We start from the raw sequence: 22,348 nt of genomic DNA, 5'->3' as shown, positions 1-22,348 counted from the left end.
GACGGATAATGGGGGAAACAGTTGAATAATGTCCCCCCGTGTCCCCCTGTGTCCCTCCATGTCTCTTTGTGTCCCTCCGTGTCCCCCTGTTCCCCTTTGCTGGGACAAGGACGCCTGGCTGTCTGTCTTCCCTCCATCAAGCTGCTCGTTAATGAATTAATAATCTCCCTCTAATTGCTTCCTGCCCCTTTGATGTTAATGGAGAGGAGCAGCTGGTGACACACGGGTGACAGTGTGACACGGGTGTCCCCTCGAGTCCCTCTGTGTCCCCTTGTGTGTCTCTGTCCTTTCATGTCCCCCTATGTCCCTCTGTGTCCCTCCGTGTCCCTTCCCGCTGGGACAAGGACAGCGCCTGGCTGCCAATCTTCGGCTGCTCGTTAATGAATTAATAATCACCCTCTAATTGCTTCCTCCCCGTTTGATGTTAATGGGAGAGGAGCTGTTGGTGACAGCCTGGGGAGCAGCTGGGTGGCACCGGGGTGACAGGGGTGTCCCCCCAGGCTCGTGCCAGTGCAACCCCCATGGGCACGGGCCAGCGCTCTGCAAGCCCTGGGGCTGGTGGAGGGGGCAGCGGGTGGCACTGGGTGTCACCTGGGTGTCACCTGGGTGCCACCCAGTGCCACCAGTGTCCCATGGCTGCCCGCAGGCTCGTGCCAGTGCAACCCCCACGGCTCGTACGGGCTCGGGGCAGGGGTCCTGCAAGCCCTGGGGCTGGTGGAGGGGGCAGCGGGTGGCACTGGGTGGCACCGGGGTGACACGGGTGTCCCCGCAGGCTCGTGCCAGTGCAACCCCCACGGCTCGTACGGGCGCTCGTGCGAGCCGGGCTCGGGGCAGTGCTCCTGCAAGCCCGGCGTGGGCGGCCTGCGCTGCGACCGCTGCGAGCCCGGCTTCTGGAACTTCCGCGGCATCGTCACCGACGGCCGCAGCGGCTGCACGCGTGAGTGGCGCCCGGGGACACGACACGTCCCCCGGGGACAGGGACAGCCAGGGACAGGGACAGGGACACGTCCCCCGGGGACAGGGACAGCCAGGGACAGTGATGGGACACATCCCCCGGGGACAGGGACAGCCAGGGACAGTGATGGGACACGTCCCCTGGGGACAGGGACAGCGATGGGACACATCCCCTGGGGACAGGGACAGCCAGGGACACATCCCCTGGATGACAGGGACACGGACACGTCCCCCGGGGACAGGGACAGCCAGGGACAGCGATGGGACACATCCCCTGGGGACAGGGACAGCCAGGGACAGTGATGGGACACATCCCCCAGGGACAGGGACACGGACACGTCCCCCGGGGACAGGGACAGCCAGGGACAGTGATGGGACACATCCCCTGGGGACAGGGACAGCCAGGGATGCGTCCCCTGGGTGACAGGGACAGGGACAACTAGGGACACCCCTGAGGGACAGCAACAAGGACAGCAAGGGGACACCCCTGAGTGAGAGGGACAGTGAGGGGACAAAGGGACACACACCCCCTGAGTGACAGCAACAAGGACAGTGAGGAGACACCCCTGAGGGACAGGGACAGTGAGGGGACACAGGGACACACCCCATGAGGGACAGGGACAGCAAGGGGACACCCCTGAGGGACAGCAACAAGGACAGTGAGGAGACACCCCTGAGGGACAGGGACAGTGAGGGGACACTACCGAGGGTGGGGCAGGGGTGGGACACTTCCCTGAGTGACAGGGGTGGCACATCACCACCCCCCTTCCCCTTTCCCACCCTATAATGGGGTTTTCCCATTTTCCCACCCCATAACTGTATTTTCCCCCATTTCCCCCCCCCATAACTCTGTTTCTCCCCATTTTCCCCATTCCCCATAACTCTGTTTTCCCCATTTCCCCCCATAACTCTGTTTTCCCCATTTTCCCCCCATAACTCTGTTTTCCCCATTTTCCCCCCCATAACTCTGTTTTCCCCATTTTCCCCATTCCCCATAACTCTGTTCTCCCCATTTTCCCCATTTTCCCCCATAACTCTGTTTTCCCCATTTTCCCCCCCATAACTCTATTTTCCCCATTTTCCCCATTTCCCCCCATAACTCTGTTTCCCCCATTTTCCCCCATAACTCTGTTCTCCCCATTTTCCCCATTCCCCACGACTGCGCCTCCCGCCGCAGCGTGCGGCTGCGACCCCGCGGGCTCGGTGCGGGACGACTGCGAGCAGATGTCGGGGCTGTGCTCGTGCCGCCCGGGCATCTCGGGCATGAAGTGCTCGCGGTGCCCCGCGGGCAGCAGCCCGGGCAGCGCCGGCTGCCAGCCCGGTGAGCGCTGCGCGGTGGGTGGGGGGCTGCCTGGGCTGGGGCTGGGGGCTTTGGGGTTGGGGGTTTGTTTGGGGTTTGGGGTTTGTTTTTTGGGGTTTGGGGCTGGTTTGGGGTTTGGGGCTGGTTTGTCTGGGGTTTGGGGCTGGTTTTTTGGGGTTTGGGGCTGGTTTGTCTGGGGTTTGGGGCTGGTTTGTTTGGGGTTTGGGACTGGTTTGGGGTTTGGGGCTGGTTTGTCTGGGGTTTGGGGCTGGTTTTTTGGGGTTTGGGGCTGGCTGGGCTGGGGCTGGGGGCTTTGGGGTTGGGGGCTGGTTTGTTTGGGGTTTGGGGTTTGTTCGGGGTTTGGGTCTGGTTTGTCTGGGGTTTGGGGCTGGTTTTTTGGGGTTTGGGGCTGGTTTGTTTGGGGTTGGGGGCTTTGGGGTTTGGGGCTGGTTTGTTTGGGGTTTGGGGCTGGTTTGTTTGGGGTTTGGGGCTGGTTTGTCTGGGGTTTGGGGCTGTTTTTTTGGGGTTTGGGGCTGGTTTGTTTGGGGTTTGGGGTTTGTTTGGGGTTTGGGGCTGGTTTGTTTGGGGTTTGGGGTTTGTTTGGGGTTTGGGGCTGGTTTGTCTGGGGTTTGGGGCTGTTTTTTTGGGGTTTGGGGTTTGTTTGGGGTTGGGGGCTGGTTTGTCTGGGGTTGGGGGCTGGTTTGTCTGGGGTTGGGGGCTGGTTTTTTGGGGGTTTGGGTCCTGGTTTTTGAGGGTTTGGGTCCTGTTTATTTGGGGCTTTGGGGCTTTGGGGCTTTGGGGCTTGGGGCTTGTTTGTTTGGGGTTTGGGTTTTGTTTGGGGTTTGGGTTGTGTTTATTTGGGGTTTCAGGTTCTACTTGTTTGTGGTTTGGGGGCTTGTTTTTATTTGTGGTTTGGGCTTGTTTATTTAGGTTTTGGGTCCTGCTTATTTGGGGTTTTGGGTCCGACATATTTGGGGTTTTGGGTCCTGCTTGTTTTGGGTCTGGGGCTTGTTTATTTGGGGTTTTGGGTCTTGTTTACTGGGGGTTTGATTTCTGAATAACTGGGTTTTGGCTCTTGCCTAACTGGGATTTTGGCTCCCATGTATTTGGGATTTTGGCTCCTGTGTATTTGGCATTTTGCCTCCTGTCTCTGGGATTTTGGCTCCTGTCTGTTTGGGATTTTCTCCCTGACTGGGATTTCCCTAACTGGGATTTCCATAACTGGGATTTTGATTTCCCTGTCTAACTGGGATTTCCCTGACTGGGATTTGGATTTCCCTGTCTAACTGGGATTTCCCTGGCTGGGATTGCCCTGGCTGGGATTTCTGACTGGCATTTCCCTGCCTCCCCCTCTTCCCCAGACCCCTCGGCCCCCCGCTCCTGCCAGGAGCTGAGCTGCGATTTCGGCGCCTCGTGCGTGGAGCTGAACGGCCGCGCCCACTGCGAGTGCCCGTCCCCGCTGTGCCCCGAGGGCAATGCCACCAAGGTTTGGGGACCCCCGGGGGGACAGGGACCGGGGAGGGGGGACAGGGACTGGGGAATGGTGACAGAGCCCAGGGAGGGGTGACAGAGCCCGGGGAGGGGGGACAGAGCACAGGGAGGGGGGACACGCGGGTCACAGATGGCCCCTGGGTGCCTCAGTGCCCCAGAGGAGCCCCCCAGAAACGCTGCCAGCGTTGGGAGTGTGGCACCAGTGTCACCCTGGGAGGCCCCAAGGCACAGCTCTGCTGTCCCTGTGTCCCCAGGTGTGTGGCTCTGACGGTGTCACCTACGGGGACCAGTGCCAGCTGCGGACCATCGCCTGCAGGCAGGGCCAGCACATCACGGTCAAGCACGTGGGGCAGTGCCAGGGTGAGTGCCACCCCTGGGAAGGACACTCAGTGTCCCCTGGGAGTGCCAGGGTGAGTGCCACCCCTGGGAAGGACACTCAGTGTCCCCTAGGAGTGCCAGGGTGAGTGCCACCCCTGGGAAGGACACTCAGTGTCCCCAGGGCAGTGCCACGGTGAGTGCCACCCCTGGCAGTGCCACTGAATGTCCCCATGGCAGTGCCAGCCCCGTGTCCCGAGGCTGGCCCTGCCACCCCTGGGACATCCCCTGTCCCCTCTCGCTGGTCCCTGTCCCCTCTCCCTGGTCCCTGTCCCCTCTCGCTGGTCCCTGTCCCCTCTCCCTGGTCCCTGTCCCCTCTCCCTGGTCCCTGTCCCTCTCCCTGGTCCCTGTCCCCCTCCCTGGTCCCTGTCCCCCCTCCCTGGTCCCTGTCCCCTTTCCCTGGTCCCTGTCCCTCTCCCTGTCCCCTCTCCCTGGTCCCTGTCCCCTCTCCCTGGTTCTTGTCCCCTCTCCCTGTCCCCTCTCCCTGGTCCCTGTCCCCTCTCCCTGGTTCCTGTCCCCTCTCCCTGTCCCCTCTCCCTGGTCCCTGTCCCTCTCCCTGGTCCCTGTGCCCTCTCCCTGGTCCCTGTGCCCTCTCCCTGGTCCCTGTCCCCTCTCCCTGGTCCCTGTCCCCTCTCCCTGGTTCCTGTCCCCTCTCCCTGTCCCCTCTCCCTGGTCCCTGTCCCTCTCCCTGGTCCCTGTGCCCTCTTCCTGGTCCCTGTCCCCCCTCCCTGGTCCCTGTCCCCTCTCCCTGGTCCCTGTGCCCTCTCCCTGGTCCCTGTGCCCTCTCCCTGGTCCCTGTCCCTCTCCCTGGTCCCTGTCCCCTCTCCCTGTCCCCCCTCCTGGTCCCTGTCCCTCCTCCCTGGTCCCTGTCCCCCCTCCCTGGTCCCTGTCCCTCTCCCTGGTCCCTCTCCCTGGTCCCTGTCCCCCCTCCCTGGTCCCTGTCCCTCTCCCCTGTCTTTGTCACCCTCCCGGTGCCACCCTCCTCACCTGTGCCCTGTGCTGCTCCCCAGAGCCCGTCAGCCCCTCGAGCCCCCCGGTGCCCCCCACGCCGCTGCCCACGCTGGCCCCGGACCGGCTGCTGCTGCCCGCGCCCCCTCGGGCCACCCCGCGGGCCCCGGTGGCCACCGGCTCGCCGCCGGCCGAGCCCCCGGAGCGCGGCCACCCCTCCACGCGGCGCGCGACCACGACGGCCCGGCCGGCCACCGCGCCCTGGGTCACCCACGGGGCGCACAGGGCCACCGCCCGCCCGCCGGCCACCGCGGCCACCGCCCACCTGCCGGCCACCGCGGCCACCGGCCAGCCCGGCTCCGGCCAGCCCGGCTCCGGCCAGCCCGGCTCCGGTGAGTCTGGCAGCGCCGAGGGCAGCGGGGACCTGGACATGGGCACCAGCGGTGACCAGGAGGCCAGCGGGGCGGGATCAGCCGGTGAGTGCCACCCCGGGCTCTGCGTGCCACCTGAGTGTCCCCAGGGCACCGAGTGTCCCCAGGGCACCGAGTGTCCCCTGGGCACCGCGTGTCCCCTGGTGGTTTCAGCCCCCCCACCCTGAGTGTCACCGCAAGCAGAGTGGGTGGCATGCAGCGGTGCCACCGCTGGCTGTCCCCAGCTGTCCCCAGTGACAGAGCAGTGTCACTGCTGGCTGTCCCCTGGAGTGGGTGACACACAGCGGTGTCACCGCTGGCTGTCCCGGCTGTCCCCAGGTGAGGAGGAGCCGGACGAGGCCCAGGTGCCACCCACGGCTGCCATCGAGAGGGCCACGTGCTACAACAGCGCCCTGGGGTGCTGCTCCGACGGCAGAACCGCGGCGGCCGACAGCGACGGCAGCAACTGCCCCGGTGGGTGTGGGGCTGGGCGTGGGTCTGGGCATGGGGCTGGGCGTGGGGCACTGCCCCGGTGGGTATGGGGCTGGGCGTTTGGGATCCCTCAGGGAGGATGACACAGAACACCCCAGGTGGGTTTGGGGCTGGTTTGGGAAGCTTTGGAGTCCCTTTGGGGTCAGGAATTTGGGATCTCTCCAGGTGGGAGGACACAGGAAAATGAAAATGGAACGGGAGAGAGAAAGGGGAAGGAAAAGGGGAAAGGGGAAAGGGAAAAGAGAAAGAGAGAGGGAAAGGGGAAAGGGAAAAGGGGAAAGGGAAAAGAGAAAGAGAGAGGGAAAGGGGAAAGGGAAAAGGAGAGGGAAAAAGAAACCAGAATGGGAGAGAGAAAGGGAGAAGGGAAAGGAAAAGGGAGAAGGAAAAGGCAAAAGGGAAAGGAAAAGGGAAAAAGGAGAAGGGGGCAGAAAATGGAAAGGAAAAGGGAGAAGGAAAAGGGAAAAGGGAGAAGGAAATGGAAAAGGCAAAGGCAAAGGAGCCTCCTGAGAGGCTCCCACAGCAGGATTCTCCACCCTCGGCATCACAGGGCAGGCTCCAGCCCTGGCACTCCCGGTGCAGCTCCCGGCGGGTTTGGCAGGGCCGCGGTGGCCCGGTGCCAGGCGTCCCCCGGCCCCCCGTGCCCGCGGGTGCCCCGTGCCCTCTCTAACGTGTCTCTCTTGTCACCCAGCGGTGCAGGGGCGCTGCTCTCCGCGCCGGAGCTCGCAGGAACCCGTCTGGTAAAAGCTGCCATCTCCAGCCTGGTCCTTGCCATCCGCTCCAGCACTAATCCTCCATGGCTGCGCCCGTCCCATCCCGACTAACCCGGCACTGGCACTACCCCCACGCCGCCATCCCCCCTGCCCAGGGGCTCCGGCGCTCCCTCGCCGCCCCTGCCCCGCTCACCGCCTTGTCCTGTGTTCCTCCCCCCGCAGCCACCAAGGTGTTCCAAGGAGTGCTGATCCTGGAGGAGGTGGAGGGCCAGGAGCTGTTCTACACCCCGGAGATGGCCGACCCCAAATCCGAGCTCTTCGGGGAGACGGCGCGGAGCATCGAGAGCGCGGTGAGCCCTGTGAGGGACCCTGGCACCTGGCACGAGGGACCCTGCCCGTGCCCCGAGAGCTGCCCCGCGGGGGACAGGACAAAGCTGGGCTTCGGCAAAGGGATCCCCTCCACGGATCCACCGTGGGCATGGCCAGAGTGGTCACAAATGGACCATGGCTCCCTGGCCCGGTCGTGTATGGATCCTGTTCTTCTCCTAAAGAGCAGCTGGAATTGTCCCAGAACATCCCTGTCCCACTTCATTTATGGATCCTGTTCTTCTCCCAAAGAACAGCTGGAATTGTCCCAGCCCATCCCTGTCCCACTTCATTTATGGATCCTGTTCTTCTCCTAAAGAACAGCTGGAATTGTCCCAGCCCATCCCTGTCCCACTTCATTTATGGGTCCTGTTCTTCTCCTAAAGAGCAGCTGGAATTGTCACAGAACATCCCTGTCCCACTTCATTTATGGATCCTGTTCTTCTCCTAAAGAGCAGCTGGAATTGTCACAGAACATCCCTGTCCCCTCCCTGTCACCGTGCCAAGGCTGGGCAGCAAATTCCAGCCTGGATCCTTCCCTGGCAAATCCCAGCCTGGATCCCTCCTGGCAATTCCCAGCCTGGATCCTTTCCTGGCAATTCCCAGCCTGGATCCCTCCCTGGCAATTCCCAGCCTGGATCTCTCCTGGCAATTCCCATCCCGGATCTCTCCTGGCGGGATCCCGTGCCCGGATCTCCTGTTAACCCTTTCCTGCCCCCAGCTGGACGAGCTGTTCCGAGGCTCCGAGGTCAGGAGGGATTTCCGGAGCGTCCGCGTGCGGGACCTGGGCCAGAGCAGCGCCGTCAGGGTCATCGTGGAGGCCCACTTCGACCCAGGTAGGGCCGGGTTCCCCGGGCATTCCCAGCGGGAATTCTGGCCGGGAATCCCTGGGGAGGAGGAGGGAAGAGCCATCCCAAAATTCAGAGGGGTTGGGACTTTGATCCTGCAGAATTTCCATGTGAGCGCAGCTGGGAGGGATTTCCATGGCAAAGGAAGTTTATTTTCCTTGGGAAATGAGAGTTATTTTCCTTGGGAAAGGGGGATTATTTTCCTTGGGAATGGAAGTTTATTTTCCTTGGGAATGGAAGTTTATTTTCCTTGGGAAAGGAAAGATTATTTTCCTTGGAAAGGCAGATAATTTCCCTGGGAAGGAAGGGTTCTTTTCCTTGGGAATGGAAGTTTATTTTCCTTTGGAACTGAGGGATTATTTTCCTTGGGAAAGGAGAGTTATTTCCTTGGGAAATGAGAATTATTTTCCTTGGAAAAGGAAGATTCTTTTCCTTGGAAAGGAGAACTATTTTTCTTGGAAAGGAAGATTCTTTTTCTTGTAAAGGACGATTATTTTTCTTGGAAAGGATTACTTCCTTGGGAAAGGAGGATTCTTTTCCTTGGGGAAGGAGGATTATTTCCCTGGGAAAGGAGGGAATTGGGAAGGGAATTCCTGTTGGGATCCTCACTGCTGCTTCCCTCCTGCCCCAGCCACGTCCCACACGGCCGCTGACATCCAGGGGGCTCTGCTGAAGCAGCTCCGAGCGTCCAGGAGAAAAACCATCCTGGTGAAGAAGCCCCAGCAGGAGCACATCAAGTTCATGGATTTCGGTGAGCCCCAAACCGTGGATTTTTGGGCTGGGGGGAAGAATGCCAGCAGGGCTCTGCTGCTCCTGCCCAACCCTTCAGAACTTCCCGGGTGGGTCAGGAGCAACGGTGGAATTTGGGAATTTGGGGTTGGGAGGGACCTGGAAGGGATCTGGAGGTGGGCAGGGAATTCCAGAGGGGGCTTGGGCACTTCCAGGGGTCTGGGAAATCCATTCCAGGGGCTCCCCACGCCCTGGGCAAAGCAGGAAACCCCAACTTGTGTTTGCTTTGAGGCCTGGCACAGGCACAGCCCCGCTGCCATATCCCAAAAATCCCCAGATTGGGTCTGCTTTGCATGGCCCCGCTGCCATATCCCAAAAAACCCAGACTGGGTCTGCTTTGCATGGCCCTGCTGCCATATCCCAAAAAACCCCAAAGTGTGTCTACTTTGCATGGCCCCGCTGCCATATCCCAAAAAACCCAAACTGGGTCTGCTTTGAGGCCTCTTAGACTGCAAATCCCTCCTCCGTGACCACCCCGGCTGCTCCTCTCATCACCCACACCTGACCCCAACCCAAACCCTAAAACCAGCCCATAGCTAACCCTAAACCTAACCCACACCTAACCCTAAACCTAGCTCATACCTGACCCTAAACCTAACCCACACCTGACCCTAAACCTAGCTCATACCTGACCCTAAAGCTAACCCACACCTAACCCTAAAGCTAACCCTAAACCTAACCCTAAAGCTAACCCACACCTAACCCTAAACCTGACCCACACCTAACCCACACCTAACCCTAAACCTAGCTCATACTTGACCCTAAACCTAACCCACACCTGACCCTAAACCTGACCCACACCTAACTCACACCTAACCCTAAACCTAGCTCATACCTGACCCTAAACCTAACCCACACCTGACCCTAAACCTGACCCACACCTAACTTACACCTAACCCTAAAGCTAACCCACACCTAACCCTAAAGCTAACCCTAAACCTAACCCACACCTGACCCTAAACCTAGCTCATACCTGACCCTAAAGCTAACCCACACCTGACCCCACACCTAACCCACACCTGACCCTAAACCTAATCCATACCTGACCCTAAACCTGACCCACACCTAACCCTAAAGCTAACCCACACCTAACCCTAAAGCTAACCCACAACTGACCCCAATCCCAGCTGACCCAAACCCCAACCCCAGCTGACCCAAACCCCAATCCCAGCTGACCCAAACCCCAACCCCAGCTGACCCAAACCCCCGCTGTGTTCCAGACTGGCTCCCCCGGCTCGTCACCACCACCGTCACCACCACCACGGGCACCACCGCGGCGCCGGGCAGCGCCCGTAGGGTGCCCGCGGCCACCGCAGTGCTGGGCCAGCCCGTGGGCAGCCCCGGCGAGCCCGTGGGCACTGTGGGCACTGCCGGCCACCCTGGCCGGCCCACGGGCACCGTGGGCAGCCCCGGTGAGCCCGCCAGCACCGCCAGGAGCCCCGCGGGCACCGCCAGCACCGCCAGGAGCCCTGTGGGCACCACCAGGAGCCCCGCGGGCACCGCCGGCACCGCCAGGAGCCCCGCGGGCACCGCCAGGAGCCCCGCGGGCACCGCCGGCACCGCCAGGAGCCCCGCGGGCACCGCCAGGAGCCCCGCAGGCACCACCGGCACCGCCAGGAGCCCCGCGGGCACCGCCAGGAGCCCCGCGGGCACCGCCAGCAGCAGCCGTGCCGCGCTGCCCACCGCGCAGCCGCCGGGCACGGCGCCCGCCCCGCCGCCCTGCGCGTCGCAGCCGTGCCGGCACGGCGGCACCTGCCGGGACGACGGGCACGGCTTCACCTGCAGCTGCCCCGCGGGCACGGCAGGCGCCACCTGCGAGAAATGTAAGCGCTGCTGCCAAAAACCCCCGGGCTGGGAGCCTAAAAACGGGTGTCACCCTATGGTGTGGGTAGGGGGGTACCGCCACCCCAGTGCCAGGTGGGGCCGGGGCACTGCCAGAGATGGCAAAGAGCTGAAAAAGGGCTAAACTGCTAAAAAAAATCAGTAAAGGGAGAAAAAAAAGCAGTAAATGGCTAAAAAAAACCCACAGAACTGCTAAAAAATAATCGCCAAACTGGTAAAAAAAAAATCAGTAAACTGCTAAAAAAACCCAGTAAACTGCTAAAAAAATTAATCAGTAATGCCCCCCTTTCTCCCCCATCCCCCCATTCTTTCCCCCATACTCCCCCCCATTTTTCCCCCATTTCTTCCAATTTCTCCCCCGTTTCTCCCCCACTTCTCCCCTGTTTCTCTCCTGTTTCTCTCCTGTTTCTCTCCTGTTTCTCTCCTGTTTCCCCCATCTCTTTCCCCTTTCTTCCCCATCTCTTCCCCCATTCTCTCCCCATTCTTTCCCCCCCATTCTCCCCCATTCCCCATTTTCCCCCATTCTCCCCCATTCCCTTTCTCCCCCATTCCCCCATTTTCCCCCATTCCCCCATTTTCCCCCATTCCCCATTTTCCCCTATTCCCCCATTCCCCATTTTCCCCCATTCTCCCCCATTCCCCATTCTCCCCCATTCCCCATTTTCCCCCATTCTCCCCCATTCCCCATTTTCCCCCATTCCCCATTTTCTCCCATTCCCATTCTCCCCTGTTTTCCCCCATTCCCCATTCCCATTCTCCCCCATTCTCCATTTCTCCCCCATTCCCCATTTTCCCCCATTCTCCCCCATTCCCATTTCTCCCCCATTCCCATTTTCCCCCATTCCCATTCTCCCCCGTTTTCCCCCATTCCCCATTCCCATTCTCCCCTGTTTTCCCCCATCCTCCCCCATCCCCATCCTCCCCCATCCCCATTCTGCCCCGTCCCCGTCCTGCCCGTCTCTCCGCAGCCGCGCTGCCGGCCGTGCCCGCGCCCTTCGTGCCGCGCTTCGGGGGCGGCTCGGTGCTGGCGCTGCGGACGCTGCGGGCGTACCACACGCTGCGCGTGGCGCTGCAGTTCCGCGCGCTGGAGCCCGCGGGGCTGCTGCTCTACAACGCGCAGCGCCACGGCAAGGACTTCATCGCGCTGGCGCTGCGCGGCGGGCTCGTGCAGCTGCGGTGAGCGCGGCCGGCGGCACGGCCACACTGCCCGGGGGGTGCGGAACTGAGCTCCGGCGGGGCCCAGGACGGGAACTGGCATCCCAGGAGGCATCAAAGGGGACAAAAGTCAGGATTTATTCTTGTTTTGGGGGGTGGGTGCGGAACTGAGCTCAGGTGAGCCCCAGGACAGGAATTGGTATCCCAGAAAGCCTCAAAGGGGACAAAAGTCGGGATTTATTCTTGTTTGGGGGGGTGGGTGTGATACTGAGCTCAGGTGAGCCCCAGGACAGGAATTGGCATCCCAGGAGGCATCAAAGGGGACAAAAGTCGGGATTTATTCTTGTTTTGGGGGGGTGGGTGCGGTACTGAGCTCAGGTGGGGCCCAGGATGGGAATTGTTATCCCAGAAAGCCTCAAAGGGGACAAAAGTTGGGATTTATTATTTCTTTGGGGGGGTGGGTGCAGTACTGAGCTCAGGTGAGCCCCAGGACGGGAACTGGCATCCCAGGAGGGAGAGGAGGAGGGGGAGAAGGAGAGAGGAAGAGGAGGAGGGGGAGGAGGAAGGAGCGGGGAAGAGGAGGAAGGAGCGAGGGAGACAAGGAGGGAGGGCTCCCCAGCCGCTCGCGGTCCCGCCTGGCACGGCCCGGCTGGCACCCCGGGGTCACTGACTGAGGCAGCTCCCCGCAGGTTCGACACGGGCTCCGGCACGGGCACCGTCACCAGCCGCGTGCCGGTGGAGCCGGGCCGCTGGCACCGGCTGCTGGTGACGCGCAACCGGCGCACGGGCACGCTGGCCGTGGACGGGGAGCCCCCCGTGAGCGGGCACAGCCCCCCGGGCACCGACGGGCTCAACCTGGACACCGAGCTCTTCATCGGCGGAGTGCCCGAGGAGCACAGGGCGCTGTGAGTGCGGCACGGGGAGTGCCGGGGGCACGGGGACCGGGAGGGGGCACGGGCACCGGGAAGGTTGGCACTGTCCCCGCAAAAGTGGCACTGTAAGGGTGGCACTGTCCCCATGAGGGTGGCACTGTCCCCATGAGGGGGGCACTGTCCCCATGAGGGTGGCACTGTAAGGGTGGCCCTGTCCCCATGAGGGGGGCACTGTCCCCATGAGGGGGGCACTGTCCCTATGAGGGGGACACTGTAAATGTGGCACTATCCCCATGAGGGTGGCACTGCCCTTGAGCATGCCCTGCCCCTGTGCACGTGGCACTGTAAGGGTGGCACTGCCCCATGACTGGCACCGTGGCAGCCTGGCACCATGGCACTGTGGCACCGTGGCAGCCTGGCACTGTGGCAGCCTGGCACCATGGCACCGTGGCAGCCTGGCAGCCTGGCAGCCTGGCAGCCCGTCACGGTGCCATCCTGTGGCACTGTCCCCAGGGCACTGGAGCGCACGGGCGTCGCGGGCGGGCTGCGGGGCTGCGTGCGGGCGCTGAGCATCAACAACCGCGGGCACGAGCTGCGCCCCGGCGCCGCCGACGTCCTCTACAGCAGCGCCGTGGGCGAGTGCGGCACCGAGCCGTGCCAGCCCAACCCCTGCCACCACGGGGGCACCTGCCGGCCCCGGGACGCCGACGCCTTCCAGTGCCAGTGCCCCGAGGCGTACGCGGGTACGGGGCGGGCACCGCGGGCGTTTGGGGTGGCACAGGGGTTGGGGTGGGCACTACGGGGTGTTTGGGGTTTGGCACTGTGGGGTTTTGTGGTTTGGGGTGGGCACTGTGGGGTTTTTGGGGTTTGGGGTGGGCACTGTGGGGTTTTGTGGTTTGGGGTGGGCATTGTGGGGTTTTTGGGGTACTGGGTGGGTTCTGTGGAGTTTTTGGTGTTTGGGATGGGCACAGTGGGGTTTTTGGGGTTTGGGGTGGGCACTGTGGGGTTTTGTGGTTTGGAATGGGCACTGTGGGGTTTTTGGGGTTTGGGGTTGGCACTGAGGGGTTTTGTGGTTTGGGGTGGGCATTGTGGGGTTTTTGGGGTACTGGGTGGGTACTGTGGGGTTTTTGGGGTTTGGAATGGGCACGGTGGGGTTTTTGGGGTACAGTGATGGGCACGGTGGGGTTTTCACCCCTCTGGGGGGTTCTGAGGGAGTTTCTGGGGTCGCTGTTGGTGCCCGCGGGGCCAGCGTGGCCGCGGGGGTTGGTGCCAGCTGCCTGTGCCCGCAGGCCCCACGTGCGCCCTGGAGCGGAACCCGTGCGAGCCCTCGCCGTGCCACGGCTCTGCCACCTGCCAGGTGCTGCCCGGGGGGCGGTTCCTGTGCGCCTGTCCCCTGGGCCGCCACGGGGACCTGTGCCAGCAAGGTGCGACGCTGTCCCACCCCCTGTCCCCTCCTGGATGACCCCATTGTGTCCCCACCTGGCTGTCCCCACCTGGCTGTCCCCACCTGGCTGTCCCCACCCCGCTGTCCCCACCCCACTGTCCCCACCCCCTGTCCCCTCCCTGCCATCCCCACCCCCTGTCCCCTCCCCGCTGTCCCCCCGTGCCTGGGGACACGGTGTCCCTGAGGGTGCCCGTGTCCCGCTGTGTGCCCAGCGTCGGAGCAGGACCCGGCCGTGCCCTTCCTGCCCCAGTTCAGCGGCTCCTCCTACCTGGAGCTCCCGGGGCTGCAGAGCTTCGTGCCCGGCCTGCCGTGAGTCAGGGACGGGGACACGGGGACACGACGGAGGGACAAGGGACACGGGACGGAGGGGCAGAGAGACACAGGGACACGGGGACAGGGGTGGGGGGACAGAGGGACAAGGGACAGGGGGACAGGACGGAGGGACAGAGGGACAAGGGACACGAGGACACGACGGAGGGACAGAGGGACATGGGGACAGGGGGACAGGACGGAGGGACAAGGGACACGGGGACAGGGGTGGAGGGGCAGAGGGACAAGGGATGAAGGGACAGAGGGACACAGGGACAGAGGGACAGGGGCGGAGGGATGGAAGGACAAGGGACAGAGAGACCAGTAATCACTAATCAAAAACCAATACTTAATAACCCCTAATCACTAATCAATAGCCAATAATCACTAACTAATAGCCAATAATCACTAACCAGTAACCAATAATCACTAATCAATAACCCCTAATCTCTAACCAGTAACCAATAACCCCTAACCAATAAGCAATAACCCCTAATCACTAATGAAGGAGCAATAATCACTAAGCAATAGCCAGTGCCCCCGATCGATAGCCAATAATCGATCCCCTCGCAGCGATCGGATGTCGCTGGAGCTGGTGCTGCTGGCGCGGCGCCCACAGGGGCTGATCCTGTACAACGGGCAGAGGAGCGACGGCGGCGGCGACTTCGTCAGCCTGGCACTGCACGGCGGGCACCTGGAGTTCCGCTTCGACCTGGGCAAGGGGCCCGCCCTGCTCAGGTGAGACCCCGGCACCGCTGGCACCGCTGGCACAGCTGGCACTGCCAGCACTGCTCAGGTGAGGGCACAGCTGGCACTGAGCCATGGGCACCTGGAGTTCTGCTTCGACCTGGGCAAGGGGCCCGCCCTGCTCAGGTGAGACCCCGGCGCCGCTGGCACCGCTGGCACAGCTGGCACTGCCAGCACTGCTCAGGTGAGGGCACAGCTGGCACTCAGGTGGCACTGCCAGCACTGCTCAGGTGAGGGCACAGCTGGCACAGCTGGCACTGAGCCGCAGGCACCTGGAGTTCCGCTTCGACCTGGGCAAGGGGCCCGCCCTGCTCAGGTGAGACCCCGGCGCCGCTGGCACTGCCAGCACTGCTCAGGTGAGGGCACAGCTGGTACTCAGGTGGCACTGCCGGCACTCTGGCCATGCCCAGGTGAGGGTGCTGGTGGCATCGGTGGCACTCAGGTGGCACCGCTGGCACTCTGGCCGTGCCCAGGTGAGGGTGCTGGTGGCACTGGTGGCACCGGTGGCACTCAGGTGGCACCACTGGCACTCTGGCCGTGCCCAGGTGAGGGCACCGGTGGCACTGGTGGCACCGGTGGCACTCAGGTGGCACCACTGGCACTCTGGCCGTGCCCAGGTGAGGGCACCGGTGGCACTGGTGGCACCGGTGGCACTCAGGTGGCACTGCCGGCACTCTGGCCGTGCCCAGGTGAGGGGGCTGGTGGCATTGGTGGCACTCAGGTGGCACCACTGGCACTCTGGCCGTGCCCAGGTGAGGGTGCTGGTGACACTGGTGGCACTCAGGTGGCACCGGTGGCACTCTGGCCGTGCCCAGGTGAGGGCACCGGTGGCACTGGGACCGTCCCGTGTCACTCAGCTGAGCGAGGCTGCAGTTTTTATGGATTTTAAATGGATTTTAAGGGGTTTATATGGATTTTTTTCAGATTTTAAGATGTTTTTAAAATGGATTTTTAATGGACTTTTTTTACTATTTTTAGGTTTTTAAAGGATTTTTAAATGGATTTTTGAATTGATTTTTTAATGCATTTTTAAATGGATTTTAAGATTTTTAAGGATTTTAAGGATTTTTAATGGATTTTTAAAGCAGATTTTAAGGGGTTTTTATGGATTTTTTCCAGATTTTAAGATTTTTTTAATGGATTTTTTTACTATTTTGAGGTTTTTAATGGATTTTTAATGGATTTTTTAATGGATTTTAAGATTTTTATGGATTTTAAGGATTTTTAATGGATTTTTAAATTTGTTTTAAGGTTTTTATGGATTTTAAGGATTTTTAATGGAGTTTTAATGGATTTTAATGTTTTTATGGCTTTTGAGGATTTTTAATGGTTTTTTTAAATGGATTTCAAGGTTTTTATGGATTTTAAGGATTTTTAATGAATTTTTCAATGGATTTAAAGGTTTTTACAGATTTTAAGGATTTTTAATGGAGTTTAAATGGATTTAAGGTTTTTATGACTTTTGAGGTTTATGAGCGGGCTTTCGACGGGCCGGGGGATTTAACCCTTTCCCTCCCCAGGAGCAGGGAGCCGGTGCCGCTGGACACGTGGGTCAGCGTCCGGCTGGAGCGCAGCGGCCGCAAGGGCGTCCTGAGGGTCGGCGGCAGCCCCGCCGTGAGCGGCGAGTCCCCGGTGAGTCCCCGGTGAGCGGCGGGACCCCGGTGAGTCCCGGGTGAGTCCCGGGTGAGTCCCGGGTGAGTCCCGGGTGAGTCCCCGGCGAGTCCCCGGTGAGTCCCGGGTCAGTCCCGGGTGAGTCCCCGGTGAGTCCCGGTGAGTCCCCGGTGAGTCCCGGTGAGTCTCCGGTGAGTCCCCGGTGAGTCCTGGGTGAGTCCCGGGTGAGTCCCCGGTGAGTCCCGGTGAGTCCCGGGTGAGTCCCCGGTGAGTCCCCGGTGAGACCCCGGTGAGTCCCGGGTGAGTCCCGGGTGAGACCCCGGTGAGACCCCGGTGAGTCCCGGTGAGTCCCCGGTGAGTCCCGGGTGAGTCCCGGGTCAGTCCCGGGTGAGTCCCCGGTGAGTCCCGGTGAGTCCCCGGTGAGTCCCGGTGAGTCTCCGGTGAGTCCCCGGTGAGTCCCCGGTGAGTCCCCGGTGAGTCCCGGTGAGTCCCCGGTGAGTCCCGGGTGAGTCCCCGGTGAGTCCCCGGTGAGACCCCGGTGAGTCCCGGGTGAGTCCCGGTGAGTCTCCGGTGAGTCCCGGTGAGTCCCCGGTGAGTCCCGGGTGAGTCCCCGGTGAGTCCCCGGTGAGTCCCGGGTGAGTCCCGGTGAGTCTCCGGTGAGTCCCGGTGAGTCCCCGGTGAGTCCCGGGTGAGTCCCCGGTGAGTCCCGGGTGAGTCCCCGGTGAGTCCCCGGTGAGTCCCCGCTGAGCGGGACCCCGGTGAGACCCCGGTGAGTCCCCGGTGAGTCCCGGGTGAGTCCCGGGTGAGTCCCGGGTGAGTCTCCGGTGAGTCCCCGGTGAGCGGGACCCCGAGCGCCCGCGGGGAACCGGGGCCTCGGCATTGAAACGGCTCCGAGGGGAATTCCTGGGCCTGCGATGGGAATCCTGGGCTGGAGCGGGGAGGAGTGGAGCTCTCGGGCTCCTGGGCTTCACAGCTGGGGAAGCGGGATGAAGGTGGAAACGGTTTGAAGGTGGAAAAGTGGAATTTCCCAGTTCCTGCCTTTAAATTCTGGATTTGAGTGGAATTTCTCAGTTCCTGGGCTGTAAACTCTGGATTTGAGTGGAATTTCTCAGTTCCTGCCTTTAAACTCTGGATTTGAGTGGAATTTCTCAGTTCCTGCCTTTAAACTCTGGATTTGAGTGGAATTTCTCAGTTCCTGCCTTTAAACTCTGGATTTGAGTGGAATTTCTCAGTTCCTGCCTTTAAACTCTGGATTTGAGTGGGATTTCTCAGTTCCTGCCTTTAAATTCTGGATTTGAGTGGAATCTCTCAGTTCCTGGGCTGTAAACTCTGGATTTCAGTAGAATCTCTCAGTTCCTGGCTTTAAATTCGGGATTTGTGGAATTCCCCCCCTGTAATTAAGCCTGAAGAGCCCCCAGCAGGCAGAGGAGCTCAGGGCGCAGGACAGCCCCAGCCCTGCTGCTGCCTCAGGGCTTCCTCGGCTCCTCTCCCAGGTGGGAATTCTGCAGCCCTCCCTGAATTCCCGGGCATCCCTGGACATTCCCGGGCATCCCTGGGCATTCCCGGGCATTCCCGGGCATCCCTGGGCATTCCCGGGCATTCCTGGGCATTCCTGGGCATCCCCGGACATTCCTGGGCATTCCCGGGCATTCCCGGGCATTCCTGGACATTCCCGGGCATCCCTGGGCATTCCCGGGCATTCCCGGGCATTCCTGGGCATTCCCAGGCATTCCCGGGCATTCCTGGGCATTCCCGGGCATTCCCGGACATTCCTGAGCATCCCTGGGCATCCCTGGGCATTCCCGGGCATCTCTGGGCATTCCCGGGATCCCTTCCCTCCTCCTTCCCAGGAGAAGGCAGGAAAGGCTCGTCCCTAAACCCTCAGGACCAAAATCCGGGATTTTCCGGGATTTTCCTGCCCTGGCTGTCCCCTCTGAGGGCCAGGCAGTGCCCCGGGGGCAGCGACCCTCCTGCCAGCGCCGCGGTGGCAGCGGGGCCGTGCCAGCCCTGCCCCTCGCGGTGCCAGCCCACTGATGTCCCTTTTCTCTCTCTTTTTTCCCTCTCCCTCTGATTTCCCTTTGTTTTCTGGATCCCAGAAATCCCGTAAGGTACAGATAAGTATGGACCCCCGCCTCCATCTCATCTGCCATCGGCACCTCCTTCCTCTTTTGGGGTTTTTCATCTTCCCCGTCCAATTTAGGATCCCTGTAGTTTCCAGCCCCTCATCCCTTCTCCTGTCCTTCATCCCCAGCCACTTGTCACCTTTTCTTTTGGGGCCATTTCAGTCAATCTGCTCATTTTATTTTGTGTTAATCCCACGGAACATTAGCTGGCCATCCATGTCACCCCGTCCTTGCTGTGGCCCTGGCTCCAGCGTGGAGAATTCCCGGGAATCCTGGGGCTCTGACAGCAAGGAGGGGATCTCCTCCTCCAAAACCACCACGTGGGCTGCAGGAGAACCTCCTCAAGCCCTGGGGAGCAGGAGAAAAGCTGAACCTGCTCCTCCAGGCTGGGCAGCCGGGCTGGAACGAGCTGGGACTGAGCAGCAGGCTCTGGGTACCCCAATTCTGGGGGGCACCCGAAGCAGAGCCCCCCTCAGGCCTGAGCCTGTGGGAAGAGCCTCTCCCCAAAATTCAATCCAGGGAAAACCTTTCCCAGGCGGAGCTGGCGCCCTCGGCATGAGGAGGTTTCCTGGCGGCTCCATCCGTAGAACCATCAATAAAATACCAAATCCAATCAATTCTCCTCGAGCAGCCCAAACTGCAGCGCCACGAGGAGGGGCACGAGGAGCTGACCCCGTGTCCCTCGTGTCCCTCGATGTCCCCAGGTGCCCCACATGGTGCTGAACCTGAAGGAGCCGCTCTACCTGGGGGGAGCCCCCGACTTCTCCCGGCTGGCGCGGGCGGCCGCGGTCTCCAGTGGCTTCGAGGGGGCTCTGCAGAAGGTGGGTGAGATCCTGCTGGCCTGGCCAGTGTCCTGCTGGTCACTCCACAGTCCTGCTGGCCTGGCCAGTGTCCTGCTGGTCACTCCAGAGTCCTGCTGACCTGGCCAGCGTCCTGCTGGTCACTCCAGCGTCCTGCTGGTCACTCCAATGTCCTGCTGGTCACTCCGGAGTCCTGCTGGTCACTCCAGTGTCCTGCTGGCCTGGCCAGTGTCCTGCTGGTCACTCCAGCGTCCTGCTGGCCTGGCCAGTGTCCTGCTGGTCACTCCAGCGTCCTGCTGGTCACTCCAGCGTCCTGCTGGCCTGGCCAGCGTCCTGCTGGTCACTCCAGCGTCCTGCTGGTCACTCCAATGTCCTGCTGGTCACTCCGGAGTCCTGCTGGTCACTCCAGTGTCCTGCTGGCCTGGCCAGTGTCCTGCTGGCCTGGCCAGTGTCCTGCTGGTCACTCCAGCGTCCTGCTGGCCTGGCCAGTGTCCTGCTGGTCACTCCAGCGTCCTGCTGGTCACTCCAGCGTCCTGCTGGCCTGGCCAGCGTCCTGCTGGTCACTCCAGCGTCCTGCTGGTCACTCCGGAGTCCTGCTGGTCACTCCAGTGTCCTGCTGGCCTGGCCAGTGTCCTGCTGGCCAGCCCAATGTCCCACCTGTCCTGGGATGGACCTGGGAGCTGTCCTGCTGGTGGAACAGTGGCACCAGTGGGGGACAGAAGGGGAGTTCGGGGACGCTCGGAATAGATTCCCATCATCTTAGGGATGGGATCCCACCTCAGGGATTCCTTCCACAGGGATGGGTTCCCATCATCTCAGGGATGGATATTCCCACCTCGGGGGTGGATTCCCATCCTAGGGATGGGTTCCCACCATCCTAGGGATGGGATCCCACCTCAGGGGTGCATTCCCACCACAGGGATGGGTTCCCATGATCTCAGGGATGGATATTCCCACCTCGGGAGTGGTTTCCCATCCTAGGGGTGGATTCCCACCATCCTAGGGATGGGATCCCACCTTCTCCTGTCCCCGTGGACACTGCCCAGTGTCCCAGGGACAGAGGTGGGTGAGGCAGGACCCTCCGTTGACCCCATCCTGGTTGGGTTGGAGACCCCCCCAGGCCCCCCGTGCCCGGGACCCCTCCGGCCGCGCCGGGGGCGCTGCCCGGGCTGGAATTCCCGGTGCCGGGGGAGGCTCCGGCTGAGGCGCGGCCGCCCCGCAGGTCTCGGTGGACGGCGTGCCGGTGCTGCGGGAGCAGCACGTGCAGGCGGCCCGGCAGGTGGTCCCGTTCCGGGGGCACCCCTGCACCCAGGAGCCCAACCCGTGCCAGCCCGGCGGCGCCTGCCGGCCCAGCATGGCCACCTACCAGTGCTCCTGCCACGCCGGCTTCGCGGGCGCCCGCTGCGAGAAGGGTGCGTGCCACCGGGGTGGCCATGGGGAGCTGGGGGTGGTCCAAGGGGCTGGAGGTGGCCATGGAGGATTGGAGGTGACACAAGGGGTTGGAGGGGGCCATGGGGGCTTGGAGGTGGCTGTGGGGAAGGTGGAGGTGGCCCAGGGGGGTGCTGGTGGCCATGGGAACCTGGAGGTGCCACAGGAAAGGTGGAGGTGGCCATGGGGAGCTGGGGGTGGCCATGGGAGGTTGGAGGTGGCCATGGGAGGTTGGAGGTGGCCATGGGAGGTTGGAGGTGTGGCCGTGCCACTGTCCTGTCGGGGGTGGTGCTCAGGGGGGTTTGTCCCATCTCCCAGGAGCTCCCGGCCTTTCCCAGCCCCTCTTTTCCCACCTCCCCTTTCCCCCGTGTCCATCTCTCATGTCCCTGCAGCCATCATCGAGAAGGCAGCGGGGGACACCGAGGCCGTGGCCTTCGACGGCCGCACGTTCCTGGAGTTCCACAACGCCGTCACCAGGAGGTACCGGCCCGGCTCCGCAGGGATGGGATCCACCGCAGGGATGGGATCCACCGCAGGGATGGGATCCACCACAGGGATGGCTTCCCATCATCTCAGGGATGGGTTCCCATCATCTCAGGGATGGGATCCACCTCAGGGATGGGTTCCACCGCAGGGATGGGCTCCCATCATCTCAGGGATGGGTTCCCATCATCTTAGGGATGGGTTCCACCTCAGGGATGGCTTCCCATCATCTCAGGGATGGATTCCCATCATCCTAAGCCTAAGCCTGTCATTCCATGGGTGTGTGTCCCTCCCTGGTTGTCTGTCTGTCCGTCCCCAGGTGTCTGTCCCTGTTTGTGTCTGTCTGTCCTCTGTGTCTGTCCCTGTTTGTGTGTCTGTCTGTCCTCTGTGTCTGTCCCTGTTTGTGTCTGTCTGTCCCTCCCCAGGTGTCTGTCCCTGTTTGTGTCTGTCTGTCCTCTGTGTCTGTCCCTGTTTGTGTCTGTCTGTCCTCTGTGTCTGTGTCTGTCCACCCCTGTCTCTGTCCCCTCTCAACGTCGCTGTTTCTCTGTTTCCAAGCCACCTGAGCAATGAGATCCCAGCGTGAGTACGGCCCCGCCACCCTCACCACGTCCCCATTGTCACCCCAAACCCCGGGGCAGCTCAGGGCAGGGCTGGGGGAGCCCCGGGGCCCCTCGGGATGGAGCCCTGGAAAACTCTTCCCATTCCGGGGGCAGGAAGGCTCGGCTGCCCAGGGCAGCTCGTGGCGCTGGGCAGGAGCTGCGTCCCCTGTGCCACATCCAGATGTTGTCCCAGCCCTGCCACAGCCAGCTGTTGTACCCCAGCATGGCTTCAGGGCGTTTGCAAGCGTGGTT

At 61.9% G+C, this 22,348-nt stretch overlaps 1 protein-coding gene across 9 annotated transcripts in view; it reads left to right on the top strand.

Moving 5' to 3' along the window:
• Nucleotides 1-22,348, top strand: part of AGRN (agrin) — an 83,144-nt gene that overhangs the window by 48,303 nt on the left and 12,493 nt on the right. For 6 of the 9 annotated variants that reach the window (XM_085558634.1, XM_085558636.1, XM_085558633.1 and 3 more), the window contains 22 exons: nt 773-937; nt 2,132-2,275; nt 3,616-3,740; nt 4,000-4,105; nt 5,131-5,544; nt 5,818-5,952; nt 6,903-7,030; nt 7,768-7,882; nt 8,526-8,645; nt 9,904-10,506; nt 11,494-11,701; nt 12,370-12,585; nt 13,066-13,295; nt 13,842-13,976; nt 14,209-14,305; nt 14,879-15,043; nt 16,573-16,684; nt 18,760-18,771; nt 19,491-19,607; nt 20,809-20,998; nt 21,407-21,494; nt 22,053-22,076. In XM_085558634.1, coding sequence (XP_085414760.1) covers nt 773-937; nt 2,132-2,275; nt 3,616-3,740; nt 4,000-4,105; nt 5,131-5,544; nt 5,818-5,952; nt 6,903-7,030; nt 7,768-7,882; nt 8,526-8,645; nt 9,904-10,506; nt 11,494-11,701; nt 12,370-12,585; nt 13,066-13,295; nt 13,842-13,976; nt 14,209-14,305; nt 14,879-15,043; nt 16,573-16,684; nt 18,760-18,771; nt 19,491-19,607; nt 20,809-20,998; nt 21,407-21,494; nt 22,053-22,076 — 3,649 coding nt within the window. The remainder of the gene's footprint in view (nt 1-772; nt 938-2,131; nt 2,276-3,615; nt 3,741-3,999; nt 4,106-5,130; nt 5,545-5,817; nt 5,953-6,902; nt 7,031-7,767; nt 7,883-8,525; nt 8,646-9,903; nt 10,507-11,493; nt 11,702-12,369; nt 12,586-13,065; nt 13,296-13,841; nt 13,977-14,208; nt 14,306-14,878; nt 15,044-16,572; nt 16,685-18,759; nt 18,772-19,490; nt 19,608-20,808; nt 20,999-21,406; nt 21,495-22,052; nt 22,077-22,348) is intronic. The other 3 variants (XM_085558635.1, XM_085558637.1, XM_085558638.1) reach the window with 3 other exon arrangements.

The sequence above is a fragment of the Lonchura striata genome, chromosome 21, assembly GCF_050655825.1.
Source record: "Lonchura striata isolate lonStrDom1 chromosome 21, ASM5065582v1, whole genome shotgun sequence".
Lineage (NCBI taxonomy): Eukaryota > Metazoa > Chordata > Aves > Passeriformes > Estrildidae > Lonchura > Lonchura striata.
The sequence above is the reverse complement of the archived record's forward strand: the minus strand, read 5'-3'. Positions and strand labels throughout refer to the sequence as shown.